The sequence below is a fragment of the Ciconia boyciana genome, chromosome 4, assembly GCF_034638445.1.
Source record: "Ciconia boyciana chromosome 4, ASM3463844v1, whole genome shotgun sequence".
NCBI lineage: Eukaryota > Metazoa > Chordata > Aves > Ciconiiformes > Ciconiidae > Ciconia > Ciconia boyciana.
This window is the reverse complement of record NC_132937.1, coordinates 12,496,505-12,511,015: the sequence shown is the minus strand read 5'-3', so window position 1 is coordinate 12,511,015 and position 14,511 is coordinate 12,496,505. Positions and strand designations below refer to the sequence as shown.

General features: G+C 55.0%; 1 protein-coding gene across 3 annotated transcripts in view; it reads left to right on the top strand.

Annotated features, from left to right (window-relative positions):
• Positions 1 to 6,232, top strand: part of RUSC2 (RUN and SH3 domain containing 2) — a 37,014-nt gene extending 30,782 nt beyond the window's left edge. For 2 of the 3 annotated variants that reach the window (XM_072859027.1, XM_072859030.1), the window contains 5 exons: positions 866 to 971; positions 2,020 to 2,066; positions 3,640 to 4,603; positions 5,241 to 5,414; positions 5,740 to 6,232. In XM_072859027.1, the coding sequence (XP_072715128.1) occupies positions 866 to 971; positions 2,020 to 2,066; positions 3,640 to 4,603; positions 5,241 to 5,414; positions 5,740 to 5,920 (1,472 nt within the window). In that variant the 3' untranslated portion in view covers positions 5,921 to 6,232. The remainder of the gene's footprint in view (positions 1 to 865; positions 972 to 2,019; positions 2,067 to 3,639; positions 4,604 to 5,240; positions 5,415 to 5,739) is intronic. The other variant, XM_072859028.1, reaches the window with a different exon arrangement.
• Positions 6,233 to 14,511: the final 8,279 nt, after the last annotated feature.

Sequence of the window (14,511 nt, the reverse complement as noted above, 5' to 3'; positions counted from 1 at the left end):
TAAGGATGGGGATGCAGAATAATACCTGGCTCCCTGCACAGAACAAGGTGCACCTTGAACTTCTCTTGCAAGGTGGGAGAGCCACTGCTCTATTCTGTCCAAATATTTATTGTCATTTTCCCTGAAATTTCTAAATTCTCCTATAACAGCCCCTAGCAATGAAAAAAAAAAAAAGAAAAAACCCTATAAGAATGCCCTTTTCCCTCCTCTAAGTTTCCAGGGTGTTTCTAGACCTTCATCTTTAGCCCTGCACAGCTACTGTATAAGGCAGAGCTGTGCTCTAGCCTGGTCTGTAAGAAAATTTGCACACCCAGCTCACTTGGCTCAAGCATGCCCACATCACCTGCACCCTCTGCTAGCACCAGTCTGCACCCTGGATTGTGGCAGTGGCTACCATCCAGGAGAACTCCTTTCTGAGGTTACAGATGGCAGGGCCACACTGATTTCTGCATCATAAAGAGCTTACATCCAGGGCTGGGAAGCCTCCTAGCCTGTTTGTGGCAAATCTCCAGCTCTGGGGTTATCTCTGTGATTGCAGACACCCCAAATTATAACCACCCACCATAATATTCTGTTTACCTGCTGATTCTGAGCTGAGGGCTGTGATTTTCCCTGGGGTACTTTCCATCCATTGAAACTCTCCCAAAGTTTTGGAATGGCAGTCTGGGACAGACCACAACTTCACCCCTTGTGAAGTCTAACTGTTGGGATGGAGCGAGCTCATCTTGATGATTGGTGGAGGGGCAATGCACATATAGGCATGGGCACCCAGCCAACTTCTGTCTTTGTCTTGATGCTCCTTCCTGTGATGCTGTTTTGGCTTTGCTGACCACAACTAATCTCAACATTTTACTTCTCTCCATAGGCCCCTCTACCAAGTTGCTGCACAGCCTCTATAGCAAGATCAGCCAGTACACAGAGCTCACCAACCACACCATGAGGTTCAACGCATTCATCTTTGGCCTCCTCAAGTAAGCAGGCTCCCTGGGCTGACTGCATGTCACTGTCCAGGGCTGGCAGCAGGTGCTGGTCCTTGACTGCAAGCAGGCACAGTTGCCAATTAAAAGGCTTAAGAAACCTGGGAAGCCACTCCCCAGCTGTAGGTGAGGGAAGGAAGAAGCTGTGATCCTCAGGGAACTCCAGAAGGAGAAAACCTACCCCTACCAGGCCAGAACTGAGAAGGGCTGGCTGTAGCCCAGTGAAGAACATTGACAGCTTGTTTTAGCCCCAAAACATTAGGTGGGAAGAGTCTGTCTGTCAGGGTTCATATAGGGATAGACATAACACGCATAAATTACTCCTGAAAATCCCTGCTTAAATCACTGCTTCCTGGAGCTGCAGGCTTTGAAGGAGAAATTGCCCTGGTTCAGGACTCAAGGCTGACCCTTCCAGATTGGATAAGGAGTGTGCACACTACACTCTGTGTTAAACAGAAGGTGGCCGCAGTAAAGGGATGAGTGCTGTTAGGATGGTATTTCCCTGCTCCTCTCCAGTGGTCAGCAAGAGCTCTGACAGTGGCAACAGAGTTCCCAAGATCTCCAAACGTTGGGGGACCCCTACAAGCAGGAGCAAGCTCTGCCCTGCTCTCCCCACCCAGGATGGCCCAGCTCTCCCCTGCTGGCACAGGATGCCAGCATATTTTGGGCCAAGCCTGCAGCAATGGTCTCATGTTTGTAGATGATTTACCTCTCTCACATGAGCCCTTCTCAGCAAAGCTAAGCTCTGCCAAGGACATAGGAGCTAAATGGTGAAGAAACTTGCTGGAAACATGGTTGTTAGGGGTTACAGTTGCACAATGCCTCATGTAAAGCAAACTGGCTCTGTGACAGGCTGGGTGGCTGTGGTCAGTGCATGCTGATGGGAGTGAGCCACTGTCCTTTCACTAGGTCTTGAGGTTCACAGGGCTATGCTGTGTAAATGCCCTTTTCCAGCCACACTTCTTGTAGAACAGCTAGGATGAAGGGGGTGAATTGATTTTCACTTTTTCTTTCTTTCCCTGCTTGTTTTTCCTTCCTGCAGTATCCAGTCCTTGGAGTTCTGGTTCAACCACCTCTACAACCATGAAGGTAAGAGCCTGAGGGCTGTGGTCTGCAGTGGAGGCCAAATTCTGCACAATGTAGAGCACAGATCTAAGCTCTGGGGCACACGTATCTCTTGTTGGTCTCTCAGCCTAGGCTGCTCCCCTCTGCTCTGAGCTGAAGGACTAGACTATACACAGACCCAGTGTACATGTTGCTGGAGGGCTGCTCAGCTAAAGGGAGCGAGGTGGAAGTCAAAGCTCCATGCAGCTCCCTCCACCTGAGCTGTGGAGAGCCTGGCCAGCCATGTCCTTCCCAGCTGCAGCTTGTACCCAAGGTTATCACCTCCAATGCAGATCCCTCAATCTACCTGCAGGAGACCAGATCTAACCCTCCCCAAATTTCTGCATTCCCTGCCCAGTGCCCGAGAGCTTCATATGGCTGGAGGTGTGAACACTTAGCTGAAATCCTTCAAGCATGGGAAATGGAAAGGAAAACCTCCTGACAAATGAAAATCAGATTTTACTGGATGCATCTGTTTTTTCAACCAGAAATGTTTCTGGAGCGTACAGATAACCCAGCAGCAACGACCAAGCTGCCAGATGCTTAGAAGCAGCATGACTAAGTGCTAAGTGCATAGTGAGACAGACACCCTCGACCTGCTGGGTCCCCTGAGAGTGCTGCTGGCTCAGCCTGTGCTCAGCCCAGGGCCCCGTGCACTGCAAGAAGTCCAGCCCAGTATCTTCTGGAAGGTTTGGGGGCTGACAGCAGACATTTCTCTGGTCTGTGTGTGCAGTCAGCACTTCTCTCTGGAGCAGACAGGAAAATAGACTTGCCTTTGTGCTGAGCAGTGTGGCAAGAGAAAGCACCCTGTTTTACTGGAGCAGAAGACGACCATCTGTTTCAAGCCATCATTAAGAGCTGGAAGCTGTGAGCAATAGCTAGGGCTGTCAGAACACAGAAGGCTAGGCAAACGGGTTGGAGATAAGGTGCAAGTTCTGTCTATGGTGTAAGTTTGTTATCTCACTGGGGCCAAATGGCCACAAATCCTGTTCCTAACTCTCTCCCTGGGAGTGAGACCTGACAACAAAGTGGGGGGGGGGGGGGGCACTGCGGATGTGATCAAATGAAGTGAAGGATGAATGCTGCAGGTAGTTCATTTTGTTAAGATTCACAGTTGAGCCCAGCCAGATCCCTGGAAAGACTGTATTCAGCTGTCCCTGACACCTCTCTCTCTGCAGGGGACTGGTACTGGCCAGATCTGCAGCTCCTTGTTCATCTCCAGGAGGTGGGGAAGAGAATCTTAATGTGTGCCAACCCTCTTTGATGCTCTTTATTTGCACCCTACTCCCATGGCATTTGTGGCAGAGGTCATCCTGGTGGATAGTCTGACAGGCAGGTCCTGGCTGCAGGCACGACTGGAAGCAGGACCTGGGCCAGTTTGCCCAGAGCTCACAGAGCATCTGGTGCTCCCTGACCCAGTGCTGAGCCTCACACTGCAGCCATAGCTGTGACCAAAAACTAGTGTCCAACTCCTTTCCCCATAGCTTCAGCAGCTTCTTGGTGGCTTGACAAAGGTGGCAAGGGCCTCTCATCTAATTAAATGTCTCTTGCCCTACAGATATCATTCTGGCACACTACCAGCCGGTAGGCTTCTTGTGCCTGTCTCATAGTGTGTGCCAGCCTCTTTTCGAGGAGCTCCTGCTCCTGCTCCAGCCTCTCTCCCTGCTACCCTTCAACCTAGACCTCCTTTTTGAGCACCACCTGATGCAGATGGGCAAAGAGCAGCAGCAGCAAAAGGAGCTGCTGCGTGTGAAGCAGGACCTGCTGCTTTCCACACACTCCACCCTGCAGCTGATGCGGACACGGGGCAGCAGTGAGGATCCTTATGGCTGCAGCAGTACCCCTGAAGCATGCAAAGTGGGTGCCAGAGATGATGACATCTCACCAGGCCGCAGCCCCCAGCAAGCTGTGAGTGAGAGAGTCAAGGGGGTGGGGGCCTCCTGCGGAGATGGCAACAGGGAGGAAGAGCGGAGGAAGGTGCGAGAGAGCACATGGGAGGGGAAGAAGGACAAGCAGACGGGCTGGTGGTACCAGCTCATGCAGAGCTCTCAGATTTACATTGAGGGCTCGACCGAAGGCTCGAAGTTAATCCGCTATGAGAAGAAGGCAGCTTTGAATACTGTGCCCAGGTCAGCGGAGACCTGCAAGGCACCACCCCCCCGCGAAGGGGTGGTGGAGGGTGCAGAGGCTGAGGGTACCTTGGAGGAGAGGCCCAAGGCTGCCAGCAAGCCAAGTCCTGAAGCTGTGGAAGAGCCCTTGGAAAAGCCCCAGCAAGTACCGGTCAGCGAAGAGGTGAAGGAATGGAGCTGGCCCTTCTGGATGGGCAGCCCCCCAGACTCGGTGCTTACAGAGCTGAAGCACAGCAAGGAAAAGGAGACTGGGACTCAGCAAAGAGTGGGAGTAGCAGCAGCAGCCCTCCAAGAGGAGAGCAGCATCAGTGCATCAAAGGGCAGCCAGCCCATCAAGTGGGGACACTTGTTTGGGTCCAGGAAGGTGCAAAAAGAGCCCAAGAAGCCTAACAGGTAGGGATGGGGCTGGGGAGGGCTGGTTAACCTGGGATTGCAGCAGTGCAGGTGGAAGTCAGGTCAATAGCCAACCACTGGGCTACACCATGGTGGTACATTAGAGGCAGCGTGTGAACGGAGAGGTCTGTCACCGCTGCCCAGCCCTGCCTGCCTGCCCGCACCACCATTTCCCTCCTTGGCTCCTACCCTTGCTCAGTCTTCTTCCTGAGCTCTACCACTGCCTCTGCTCCTAAGCTCCCTCTCCGCAGGAAGGGCTCCTGCTGCACCACCCCCATCATCACCTCATCCCTCCCAAAAACCCGTACTAAGTGAGAGCAAAACATGGAGTCATCCCTGTTGCTCACAACGGGTGAGGAGGAGGCGTGAAGTTGCCCCATGTAGCTGGGCCCTCCCCGCATTGCCTCTCCATCTGCACCCTTCTTGCTTCTATGGCCACTGGAAATGTCCTTCCCAGTCTAGGCCATGGTGTGTCTGGAGGATGCTGAGCCCTCCCAACCAGGAGACAGCCTGGGGACCACAGTGCACTTTGTGCATGGAGCCAGACCTCTAAGGCATGACCTTGCCATGAGAGCAGCTGCTCCTTGCCTCCGGGTATGCTTCCCTGCCACTACCTGCTTCTATCTCCTTCTTGCAGGTTGCCCTCTGGCTGGCTGAGCTTGGACAAGTCCATGTTCCAGCTGGTGGCCCAGACAGTCGGGGCAAGCATGTGGCGAGAAGCAGCCCCTGAGCCGGAGACCCCCTGGCCAGAGCCACCTGAAGTGCCCCCTGAGGCATGGCCAGCCTGGGGGCTGTCTGCCCACCCTCCCTGGTGAGCGGCGCCACATGGCTGTCCTGCAGGTGCTGGGACATGGTGGGTTGGGGTTGGCACGGCTCTGCCTGTTGCGGTTCACCTGGCCCCCTTTGTACTCATGGACCAGGGGACAGTTCAGGGCAGTGACACAGCTTGTGCATCCATCCACCCCAACTCTGCAATCTGCAGGTGATGGGGAGCTGGGGGGGCAGCTGAGAGCCTGGCTGGGTGGAGAGGCAGGGGGTGTTTTCCTCGCTCCTCTGTGCCCGCGGTGGTCCCTGGGCTTCAGTGGGGTGAGTGTGCTGTGGCAAGTTAACCCTTCCTCCTCTCCCTCTGCCTGCAGTGAGGTGAAAGCTCTTTGCCATCACATTGCCACCGAGGCAGGACAACTGAGCTTCAACAAGGGGGACATCCTGCAGGTCATCTCCAAGGTGGATGGTGACTGGCTGCAGTGCAGCCTTGGCTCCGAGAAGGGACTGGTGCCCATCACGTACATCACCCACCCGGAGGATGAGGACTATTGACGTGGCTGGGAGGCCAAGCACAGTACCATGGGCTGCTGAGGCTCGTCTGGGGAAGCCCACCCTGCTATAGGAACAGACACAGCTTCTTGCTAGTTTCTTACCATTACAGAATACAGTAACTGTAGGTGGTTCCTTCTTACTCCTCCTCGTGCAGCTGCCAAAGGCTGACTCGGCCCCTGGGGCCTTCTGCGAGCTGCACCTCATATTGCCAGGCATTGCCATGCATGCAGCCACACCAGGGACTGTCTGAGCCCCCTCCACCCCACACCATCTCCAGCACCCGTAGGCCATGGACTTGTACATAGCAGGAACCCAAGCAGTCCCTGCCAGGGCAGTGCTGCCCCGCTGCATGGCTCAGTTTCATGCTGGAGGGTGCAGGATGCTGGCCATCCCCTCCCCAGGGGTGGCAGTGCAGTCTGCAGCCTTCAGCATCCCTGGCATCATCAGCTGCAGGGGTGGGAGCACCGTGTGTTGGCAAGGTCTCTGCAAGGCTGTGCTGATGGGTTGCGTTGCGTCTTGAAGGGAGGCTGCAAGGTAGGCTCCCCCACACTGGAGCAACCCTGTCTTAATGTGTAATAGCAGTGCCTGGTGGGTTGTACCAGGCCAAGTGGCCTGGCACTGCCACGCTGCAGGGCCTGGGGTTGTGCCTGGCCACAATCAGGGTAAGGGGACAGGGTGCGTGTGTGCGTGTGGAGCAAAGCGGTGCATGGAATCATGAGGAAGGAGTGTGGATGTTCAGTGTTACATAGGTCCAGGATGGGTAAAGCCACTCTGTGCGGAGATGGGTGCTTTGGGGGGTGGCCCCGTGCCCTCCACACTGAGCAGGGAGCCAGTGCCTAGGACTCCCTGGGATGCTCAGTGGAGAAGGGGTAGGAGGGGAGGGGGTGAGGGCAGGGTCCCTGACTGGGCTAGGGATGCTCTTTGGACTTGGGGGCAGTGCTCCCGGCAGGTAGAGCAGGAGGGTGCTCCCAGAGGGAGCCAGGGAGATGGGGAGGGAGGGATGGTGCTCCCCTTGGCATAGGGTTTCTGGTCTTGCTGAGCAGTGCCGTGGGGTGGGGAGGGGGCGAGTGTTGTGTATTAGCACAAGGGGCTACTGGGGGTCCTGGGGTCGTCGGTAGAGGCAATGCGAGTCAACCCCTTCCTTGCCATGTTCATGCTGCCCACTGCACGTCAGATGAGGAACAGTGTTAATGAAAGGCCATGCCAGTATTTGGTGCCTTGGCTGGGCTGACACTGCTCACAGCATCGTGCCTCATCTGGCTTCCCCATGGCAAGGGGCCCTGGTCTTGCAAGGTTACCTCCTGCTTCTACATCGCTTAGCAGACATTGTACCATATTTAATTTGTATTTCCCTGTTAGAACAAGGTGTCTCGCCTTTATTTATTTATTTATGATGCATATTAATAAAAAAGGTGCTGATTGAGCTCCCTGCTACACAGCCTTGTGATTTCAGCCTGTCCCTGGGAAGGGCCTGAGGGGTATCTGTGCTGGGACACTGCACTGCAGGCTTTGTCCTGCCTCCGGCCACAGCCAACACCAGACCTTCAGAAGGAGATAGGTTGTCCCTAACTATCCTTGGCTCATGGCAGACCATGGGAGAAGGGAGGAGATAGACCCCACCTGGCCAAGAGTAGTTGATTCAGTCCCCGTATCGTCCAGTCGAAGTGCAGGACCAGAGGTCCTTTCCTCACCCCTCTGATGTATTCCCAGACCCAGGCTGGATGTGGCTGCCCCTGCCTAGGTATTTCTTTTCTCTGCTGTCCTGCATGAGCCCATGTTGTTTTGACCCTTTCCAGCTCTGGCAGTACTTGGCCAGTGGTGCCACACAGGCTCAGAGGCTCTACTGAGACTTGGGGCAGGGAAGAAGGAGCGGGCCATTAGGGGCACCACTCCTGAGCATCTCATAAACCTGTTCCATCTTTTGTTCTTGCTGAAAATGGGTTACTTTGACCTGTCAGTTCAGACTGGGGGGGGGCTACATCAGATCATCAAGTGATGGTATGTCTCAGGGAGGCAGCATTGTTCAGGGTTCCTTGTCTTTATTCCTTGTGCATGTTCGCGGGGGCCGGAGCAGGTTTCAGACAGGAGTTCACACCATTTCAGTCTGGCATCTGCTTCTCCAGGGTGCTCAGGGTGTTGTGAATAAGGTGTCTGTAGGTGTGGTGTGGTGGGTTGACCTTGGCTGGATGCCAGGTGCCCACTAAGCCACTTTATCACTCCCCCTCCTCAACTGGATGCGTGGGGAGAAAATAAGATTAAAAAAACTCGTGGGTCGAGATAAAGGCAGTTTAATAAAGAAAAGCAAAGGCCACATACGGAAGCAAAGGGAGAAAAAAGATTTATTCTCTACTTCCCATCAGCAGGCAATGTCCAGCCACTTCCTGGGAAGTAGGGCCTCAGAGAGTGTAGCAGTTGCTCCAGAAGACAAACACCTTAATAACGATTGCCCCCCCCCCCCCCTCCTTTCTCTTAGCTTTTATTGCTGAGCACAATGTCGTATGGTATGGAATATCCCTTTGGTCAGTTTGGGTCAGCTGTTCTGGCTGTGTCCCCTCCCAACCTCTTGCCCACCTCCAGCCTACTGGCCTTTGGGGGTGAGGGGGGTTTGGAGAGACAGCCTCGATGCTGCGGGAGCACTGCTCAGCAATAGTCAAAACACTGGTGTGTTAACACCTTTCTAGCTACCAATACAAAGCACAGCACTATGAGGGATGCTATGAGGAAAGTTAACTCCATCCCAGCCAGACCCAGTACATGTGGCCAAACTGGAACTTGTAACCTGCAGGCAGTGGGAGGAAGTCCTGAGTAGCACGGGAAGGAGACGGTGAAGGATGGGTTGTGGGTCTGGGACCCAGAGCCTGGGACAACCTCGCCATGAGGCTCAGTGGCTGCAGATCACTCACAAGGAAGAGCTCCGGGGCATTTAAACTTAGACTAGCATGAGCATTGGACCTCTAAGTCCAGCAGGAATGAGCCCCAAGAGCCCATCCATTCCCTTTACACCTCAGTAGCCCCCAGGAGAAGGGAAAAGCTCTGCTTGAGGCTCCAGCCTTTGCTGCAAGGACACCACGCTGGAGCTTGTTGCATCCATGTGGACAAATGGTCTGCAGTGATGGAGTGAGTCAAAACAGTTGAAAAAAATCCAGAAATGAAGCAGCGTAAGCCCCTGTCCTGGCTTAGAGAGGCATGGAGCAGCCAGGGCTTGCACATGGACTGCTTTAATAAACCTCTCAGAGGGGACGGTGGTCAGGGCTGTTTACAAATTGCACAGGGCCAGGCTGCTCTCCTCACGTGCATAGGCTGGCCCAAATGAGGAAGGGGACTACTGTGTGCTGACAAACTGTCCCACTGGGTTCTGAGTCAGCCCTGGGGCAGGAGAGGGGATTTCCAGCTGCCTGTGCTGCTGGCACTGACACTGAGTGGCTCTCAGCTGAGTTTAGCCACAGGGATGGGTGCTCGCTGCCAGGGCAGCCTTGGATGCAGGAGGGGCCGTAGCGGGGAGATTAAGGTATGAGAGGCTAGATTTGGGGTCACTGCTATGGGGTTTGCAGCTGCTGAAGTCTTCTTCAGAGTCATCTGGCTAAACTCAAGCAGGGTCCAGTTGGTGGTTATCAAATATCCTGTCCCGATCAGGAACTGGGCATGGGGCACAAAGCCCGTGAAGCCTGCATGGCTGGAAGGCATGCGGCAATGTGTATGGGGCAGTGGCTGCCAGGGCTGCTGCTGTGGCTTGGGTGGCCCTGATGGTGGCCTGGCCCCGGAGGGTCAGCTGCAGAATCCTGATGGGGACATGGGGCTGTGAGTACCGCCAGGGGCAGGCTGAGCAGGGAGAGGAGCTGCCAGGTGCTGCCATGCCCTGGAGCTGACCCTGGTCTGGGGAGGGCAGCTCAGCCAGCCCCCAGCACAGGGAGCTCAGCATCCCTCAGCACCCCTTTGACTGGGACATGGCAGCAGAAAGGTGGGTGCTGTGGGGTGTGGATGGCGATGGAGAGAGGGATGGGTGCTGGCCCACAGCCTTGTGAGCACCTCCAGAGCAGATAGGAGCAGGTAAGACAGTCATGATGTGTGCATGACCCCTCCTCGGAGCTTCCCTGAACCCAAACCCAGCAACCCTTCACTCTAGCAAACAGTGCAGGTCCTTGGCCTCGTTACTGCACTAGCTGAAGTCCCTTCCCAACCTCCCAGTGGCAGGCTGCCTGCCAGGACCAGCCCCACGTCCCCCTGCCCTCCGTGGGCACAGAGCAGAGCAATTGCCAGCCCCAGCACCAGTGCCCACCCCAGCACCAGTGCCCACCTCACATGCCCTGAGGCACAGAGCGAGGCTGGGGGCAGCTCTGGACCAGCAGTGAGATGCACACTTGGTCCTGCCCATCTCCCAGTCACTCTCCTGTGCAGGGTCCTGGAGCAGTGGCCATGTCCTCCACTCCTACTCCTTGCAGGCAGCTCTCAGATGCTGCTTGGCGAAGTTGCTCCTGGCCTCCTTGCAGATCTTGGAGTAAGTCTTAGCAAAGAAGTGCTGGGCTCTGGAGATGAACCCTGGGAGAAGATCATCTGGCATGCGGGAAGCAAAGAGAAGCACAGCTTCATGGTATGGGGGGGGTCCTGCTCTGGGGTGATGGGAGGGTCTGTGGGGCCCAGCAGTGGGGGAGATAAAGGCATGGGGTGACAGTGTGGCTGGGGGGCGGGATTAAGGGTGCAGTGGGAGTCCAAATGCACAGACAACCTGAGGGACATGCACTAGCTGAGAGGCAGAGACCTGCTGGTGCCAAGTACTAGGGGGTCCTGGCAGGTCCCCTTGGATCTTCTCTGCCCAGGTCATCGGGACCTGGCTCATCATCAGGGCAAAAGCTGTGGCCATGGCCCCTGGATGCCTGCCAGGGCTGAAGCAACACTGGCAGTTCTCAGAGGCTGCTGTAGGAGACTGGAAAGGGAGGAGGCACCTGAGCACCACCAAACTGCCAAGCTGCCTGAGCACCAGCAAACCACCAAGCTGCCTTGGGGACAGGCTGGGAGAGCTGAGGTGAGAATGCACATTTGGGCAGGACAGGCAGGGAGAGGTGGGACAGGGATGCACACAGGGCAGGACAGGCAGCCCCAGGGGTGAGCACAAGGCCCTGGGGGTCTGCAGCCACAGCAAGCTGATAGAGAGCTGTCATTGAAGGAGGGAACCCTACAGCTGAGCCAGAATGTCATGAACAGTTTCTAAGGACAGACCTGCAAGCACAACTCACAGGAAAGCAGAGGGTATCTCATCAAACAGACTCAGCAGCAGCCAGTATCAGGCCTGGCAAAGGAGTGTGACTGTCACGTCACTGCAACTGGGTGGCATCTGATGGAGAACAAAGAAGGTACCCCATTAGCATGGCAGCTTTTCAAGGCACTAAAGGCACTAAAACCTGAGCAAGGGGGGAAGTGTCAGTGTGGTGGGAAACACAGGCTCATGCTCTGCTGGGATTTACCCTTTTCTTGCAAGGGCTGCAGACAGCACCAAGCTCGAGGGCAGCAGAGGGGTGGACGTCTGCTCAAGGGAGCATGGGGCACAGGCAGGCACATGTGTGTCTGCAGGAAAGGCCCACATGTTTGGGGGGGATGCCTTTCCCTCCTGTGCCCCTCCTGGCAGGCAGACCCGGTGCTCATCCTGCCAGCATCCAGCAGGCGGGGACACATCCCCAAATTCCACGAGGCTCCATGCAGCAGCCACGCCATACAGGGCAGGGGCTGCCAGGCTGGGGATGGGCATGCAGGTGACTGACACTTCTTCGACCACTGCTTTGGGGACATCAAGCCGTGTATGAGCTCATATTAACCCCTGAGAGCTTTGTGCATGCTGAATACAGCTGAACATTCAACTTTCAGGCTAGCCCAGATGGAGCATAGCCCGGGGACATGCCAGCTTCCTGCACAGTGGCTGTCCCAGCCCTGGGGTCACAGGAGCTGCTTCCCAGGTCCCTGGTCGGTGTGACCCCCGCTTGTGGCAGTAGCCCAGGAGTGCTGAGGCAGGACCAGATGCTGGGGCACAGCTCAGTTCCCTTTCAGCTGGAGGAAGGACAGTGCTGCAGTTGCGGCACCGTCCTGGAACTCAGCACTGAAATCAGTGTCTGCCGTGCAGGCTTCCTTCCTTGGCCCCTTCGCTGACTCTCTCTCTGCCTCAGTGCCCCCACCTGTACAATGAAACCCAGGAGGTTTCCTCTGAACAAACTTTAGTGGCAGCATTGCCCATGAGCAGCTCTCACAGCCCAGAGCCTGTTTCCCCTTGCTATGGTGCTCATGGGGACATGCTCGCTGCAGAGCAAGAACCAGTCTCTGAGCAGCAGCAGCTGTGTGTGGTCCATGGATGACAGCACAGGGGAGTTTTAGGTGAGGACTGGTAAGCCAGGTGCTACTCCTGGAGAGCATTGTGCAGGGGAGTAGCACGTGTGGTTGCAAGCACCGACTTCCAGCCGCAGGCAGGAGGGCAGGAGCCCTTTCTCCAAGGTGTGGCCCCAGCAATGGGGTCCCCGCTTTAGAAGACAGATGCAGACCCCTTTGCACCACAGATACACCTTTGGGAACAGAGATCCCAACCAAAAGGAAGAGGCAGGGTGTAGTACTACTGCTGTTGGTCTTCAAGCACCCCAATGGCTGGTTTGCAATACCAGGCAGAGGCAAGCAAGGCATTAGTGTGTGGCTCCTCCATGTGCACCACGAGTCCAGGGAGGAAGATGGGAAACTGAGCTCTGTGCAGGACTGGGCTGAGAACATTCTCAGCAAAGGGCTGCCTGCTGGTAACAGCCACAACATGCTTTGTTTCCATGACCCTGCGTAATCACCAAAGATTGAGAAGTCCAGTGGCATCTTGTCCAGCTTCAGAAAGGGGAAATGCATAAAATGAGGAAACTTGGATAAAATGAAGCTAAAAGAAGCAGCATGGTCACAGTGTCCAGCAAGCCTGCAAAGATTTAAGGCAGCCTTTCAGGGCTCCTGGTATCAAAAGGCAGAGGGGAACCAGCAGGGCTAACCGCCAGGGCCAGAGGTTATTCAAAACAGAGGCCCCCTTCAAAGAGCTGAAGTCATGTCTAGATGACAAAAAATAGTATCAGGCAGGTAAGATGTAAAAGCTCAATAAGACAAACAAAAAAGAGAGCGAAGAACAGCCTGTAGAAGCAGCCAGCAGTCCTTTTTGCAAACACTTCAAGAGCTTCAAATCCACCACAAAGTCTGTAGGGTCGATAGGAGTGCACGTCCTCACAGCAGAGGAGTGACATCCTCCAGGGTGGCAAGATTGCTGCAAAACATGGCTCAAATGGCAGCGCACTGTGAGGTTTGTGGCAAAATGGGACACATGGCATTTGAGGTTTCAGATGGGGTAATGAAGGGCTTTTGGAGATGCCATATACAGTTAACACAGGAGCTGACAACCATTGTGCTGGGAGTGGTGCACAGAGGGAACAAGGATGTGGGGGTTTTTTTAGTCTTTTTTAATTTATGGAATTTCCCTACTCATTTTCCAAAGATCCTCCAAATGGGGAACCTATTCCTACTGATATGGTTTGCTTTTGCAGCCCTTTAAGTATTTCTTGAAAGACCCAGAAGCACCACCTGGCAGGGAGAGGTGATGTCTGAGTTGCTGCTGTTGCTGGAGGCAGAGCAGCAGTTGCTTCCCCCCCCCCAAACCTCCCACCCAAGGCAGCGGAGCGCAGCTATTTCCCAGCTACCTCCCAGCTACTTCCCAGGCTGTGCCCTGCTGCGATGTGGGGTCCTGACTATGCACTTGTACCCACAGGGCACTTCTGCCAGGGCAAGCATGTTTGGGTATGGCAAACTCTCTACGCGTGAGCTCCGTATCTGAGTGAAGGAAATGGAAAAGCAAGTTCCTGGACCTGCCAGCTCTGTTGCAGGAAGAAATGAAATACAGACGAGGAAGAAGAGGCTGAGACTGCCTTTCTGAGGGCAGGAGGGCAGGCAGACTCCAGCTCTGTTCCTGAGAGGTGAAAGACTGCTGGAGTATCTGCCCACAAGCACCATCATTGCAGAAAAAACAAAAAACAAAAACAAAACCAAAACTTCTACCACATTTTGCTCAGGGGCAGATTTTTGGGGTTGCTGGGAAAAGTGTATTTGGAGGGGGCCAACCCATGCTGGCCTTCTCGATGCTGCTGAATAAAGGGTGTTGCAGGGCATGCAAATCAAGTGAAGGATGTGCATCAGCAGAAAGCAGAGCCTGACCCCAGGCTTGGGAGTACTGGGCCTTCCTGAAGAGCACAGTAAAGAGGAAGGCTATCACAAGTGGCTACAGCCCTGCGAAGCCTCAGAAAAGATTTCAGGGCTTGTTTTTCTCCCAGCTGTGTGTTTCAGCTGGGACATGGGCCAAGCACATCCAGCAAGGGCTGCTGGGTGGCTGGGGAAGCTGGAGTACAAATTCATCCACTCCTGCCCTGGGCCGCCTCTGACAGTCAGGTCTGCTGCTGTGGCCAGTGCCACCAGCCTCCAGCTGCAGAGACAGGCTCACCAGCAGCCCCTTCCCTGCCCACTGCCGTGTTGTGCCTGTGCCGCCTTCCCACCCCTTCATGGTCATTCCTGCTTCCAGCATGTGTCGGCAGCACAACTGACCA